Source organism: Anguilla rostrata, chromosome 9, assembly GCF_018555375.3.
Source record: "Anguilla rostrata isolate EN2019 chromosome 9, ASM1855537v3, whole genome shotgun sequence".
In the NCBI taxonomy this organism is placed as follows: Eukaryota; Metazoa; Chordata; class Actinopteri; order Anguilliformes; family Anguillidae; genus Anguilla; species Anguilla rostrata.
Window position 1 is genome coordinate 52,972,494 of NC_057941.1, and position 3,027 is coordinate 52,975,520.

Sequence of the window (3,027 nt, forward strand, 5' to 3'; positions counted from 1 at the left end):
ACTCTAGTGACACCTGCTGGTCGACCAGGTGGACTGCAGCCAAAGGCTTGTGGAGACTAGATACACTTTAAGCCCTCTATATAAACAAAATTTTTAAAAAGACAGGGAAATTATTGTGAAATACATAATTAATGTTTATTGTGCATCAACAATGGAACAATGCAAAAACAAATACACCAAGATAAATATGTCATTACCTTAAAAATTACAGCTTTTCACAACACAGGCAACAATCCATTAAAACAAGGATTAGAACCCATGATCTCCTGTACAGAACTCCCTGGGTCAAAACCCAGCTCAATCCATGTCCGAACTCACAGTACGAAGAACTGTAAACTTCAAATCCCAGAACCCCCTCTGCTTCACATTTAAATGTCCTGGCTCTCTGAAGACCCTTTGTGCAAGTGCACTCTGCTCTGGGTCAGACATCAAGTTCAGCTGGGCGATGAGGGTGAAGAGGGAAACTAATTTCCAAGCAGTTACGCTGAAAACGCGCGTACACACATGCCTCTGTCACACTGTCCATTTCAGGCACCTATAACACAGAGACAGAGTGTGTGTGAAACACCGCAAGTACATTAAATTTTATTTTACACGTGTAACCTTGTCTCAGATTGGGTGTATGGGTACAGGTGTTTGTATACAGCTGTACTATTTGGTTTTGTGGTGAGCATATATGTATAGGTGTATTACCTGGTCTTGTGAGTGTGTGTGTGTGTACAGGTGTATGAGTGTAGGTGTGTTACCTGGTCTGTGTGTGTTGACAGGTGTGTATGGTGGTTACAGTGTGTTAGGTTTGGTGTGTTACTGACCTGTCTGGTGTGTGTGTGTAGTTTACGGTCTGGTTTGTACAGGTGTGTTACCTGGCTCTGTGTGTGTGTGTGTGTACAGGTGTGTTACCTGGCTCTGTGGTTGTGCGTGTGTGTACAGGTGTGTTACCTGGTCTCGTGGTGTGTGTGTGTGTGTACAGGTGTGTTACCTGGTCTCGTGGTGGGTGTGTGTGTGTGTGTGTGTACAGGTGTGTTACCTGGGCTCGTGGTGTGTGTGTGTGTACAGGTGTGTTACCTGGGCTCGTGGTGTGTGTGTGTACAGGTGTGTTACCTGGGCTCGTGGTGTGTGTGTGTGTGTGTGTGTGTACAGGTGTGTTACCTGGTCTCTTGGTGCGTGTGTACAGGTGTGTTACCTGCTCTCGTGGTGTGTGTGTGTGTACAGGTGTGTTACCTGGGCTCGTGGTGTGTGTGTGTGTTGTGTGGTGTGTGTGTGTGTGTGTACAGGTGTGTTACCTGGGCTCGTGGTGTGTGTGTGTGTGTACAGGTGTGTTACCTGGTCTCGTGGTGTGTGTGTGTGTGTACAGGTGTGTTACCTGGTCTCGTGGTGGGTGCCCAGGCAGCGCACGCAGCAGTAGCGCGCTCCACAGGACACGCAGGTGTAGTTGGAGGGGAAGCCGCACACTGCGCAGAAGTGACGCTGCGGAAGCTTGGAGGGCTCGGCACACGCAGTCAGGTAGTTAGGCCCCTCACTCACACTCAGGTTCTACAGCGAGAGAGAGAGAACGCACCGGGACGTCTTACGAGGAGGGCAGGGGAGGTGGGGGACAGCGGCCAGTCTGAGATTTTGGGGGTATTGGAAAGAAAGATGGGTTCTTTTCTCACCTCTTCCTCCAGCAGGGCCTGGAAGTTCTTCCGGAATCTCTGCTTGAAGTGGTCGCCTCTCGTTTTTTTCCTTTTTTTACCTGAGGAGGGAGGTAGGGTGAAAAAGTTGTTGAAGGAAGCAAGTTCAGCTTAGGTAGAGTAGCACACGGATGTGGATAAGGCTGGTAACATATTGTTTGCATAGAACCGAGTGGAGCTCATGTTGTTGTTTTGGCACACGTCGCGTTTTCACTCACCCGACTCGTTGCTTTCGTCGAACTGCGGTAGCCTCTTTGCAAGCTGCGGCAGACTGGCGTGCGGATCGTCCTGGAAGTTGTCCTTCTCTAGAGCGTCGAGCTGCCGGGTGAGGCGACGCTGGCGGGTGGCGCGGTCCAGGACCCGGCGCTGATTCGCATCTTGGGAACGCACTAACGGCGACCCAGAAAGAACAGGCGCAAAAACCGGGAAAGAAACAGCCAAAAGTTAGCCAAGACACTCCTTACCAAGTATTGATGATTAACACCGGCGACCAAGAAATATAACCGTAAAATATTTTAATTATCTAACGTTACAGTTCCTCGCAGCTAGTTTGATGGCAGGTCACTGTTGTCTCAGTAAGCGTACTATCACACAGCGAAACTAGCAAACTCCGTTGTAGCGATCTGGATGTTACAATAAAGACTAGCAGCCTAACACTAATTGAAACATCTTCCAAACCTAAAGCTTACGAACCTGCTATTTTCTTTTCAACCATCTTTTTTGAATTATTAAGGAAAGCCAGCGCAAACAATAATACTGGAGCATTAGCTTTTCAGTGACACACGTCTTTGTCCTTCTGAGTCTTTGGTTGGTAACGCTTTGGTAATGTGGCACATACTGCCACCTAGTGTGTTGGAGTATGAACCGTGTGATTTCGGTCTTCCATGGGGGAACTCTTCCCCGGGCCAGATGGAATTTTTTAAATACAGTCTACGGATAGAATGCATTTAACTATGGAGATCGTCTGAACTGACCAGTTCAGGAAAAAAAAAAACAATTAAGAATAACAACGACAGGCAAATAAATAAAATAATTACACACGTTTTCTTAGCTATTTCTTAACGTCACGAGTATGAAAATTGCAATGCTGGGGCGCTAGATATGTATATGTTATTATTTGTTTGGTTGGTAGACGAGCGTATCCATGTTAAGCTTACAGTGTCTTTAGCATTGTAGTCTACATTAGTTCGACTCGATATCGTCTGAAACTAAGCAGACTCATTTTTTTCCTAAAGGAAAAATAATTAATTCTGCAACTACAGCCTGCAACCTGGGGACTGCAGATGTTGTTCCAATCTACATTATTTTGAATGGGAAGCAAATGGTACTCCTGATTGCTCTAAATTAAGTGGCGTTT

General features: G+C 46.6%; 1 protein-coding gene across 1 annotated transcript; it reads right to left on the reverse strand.

The window, feature by feature from the left end:
* Positions 1-110: 110 nt before the first annotated feature.
* znhit1 (zinc finger, HIT-type containing 1) lies at positions 111-2,542 on the reverse strand. The gene is made up of 5 exons (XM_064352918.1): positions 2,364-2,542; positions 1,889-2,059; positions 1,653-1,732; positions 1,364-1,533; positions 111-535 (listed from the first exon to the last, which is right to left on the reverse strand). The coding sequence occupies exons 1-5, from the start codon at positions 2,383-2,385 to the stop codon at positions 514-516; spliced, it is 465 nt and encodes a 154-aa protein (XP_064208988.1). The 5' UTR covers positions 2,386-2,542; the 3' UTR covers positions 111-513.
* Between the last annotated feature and the right edge of the window lie 485 nt (positions 2,543-3,027).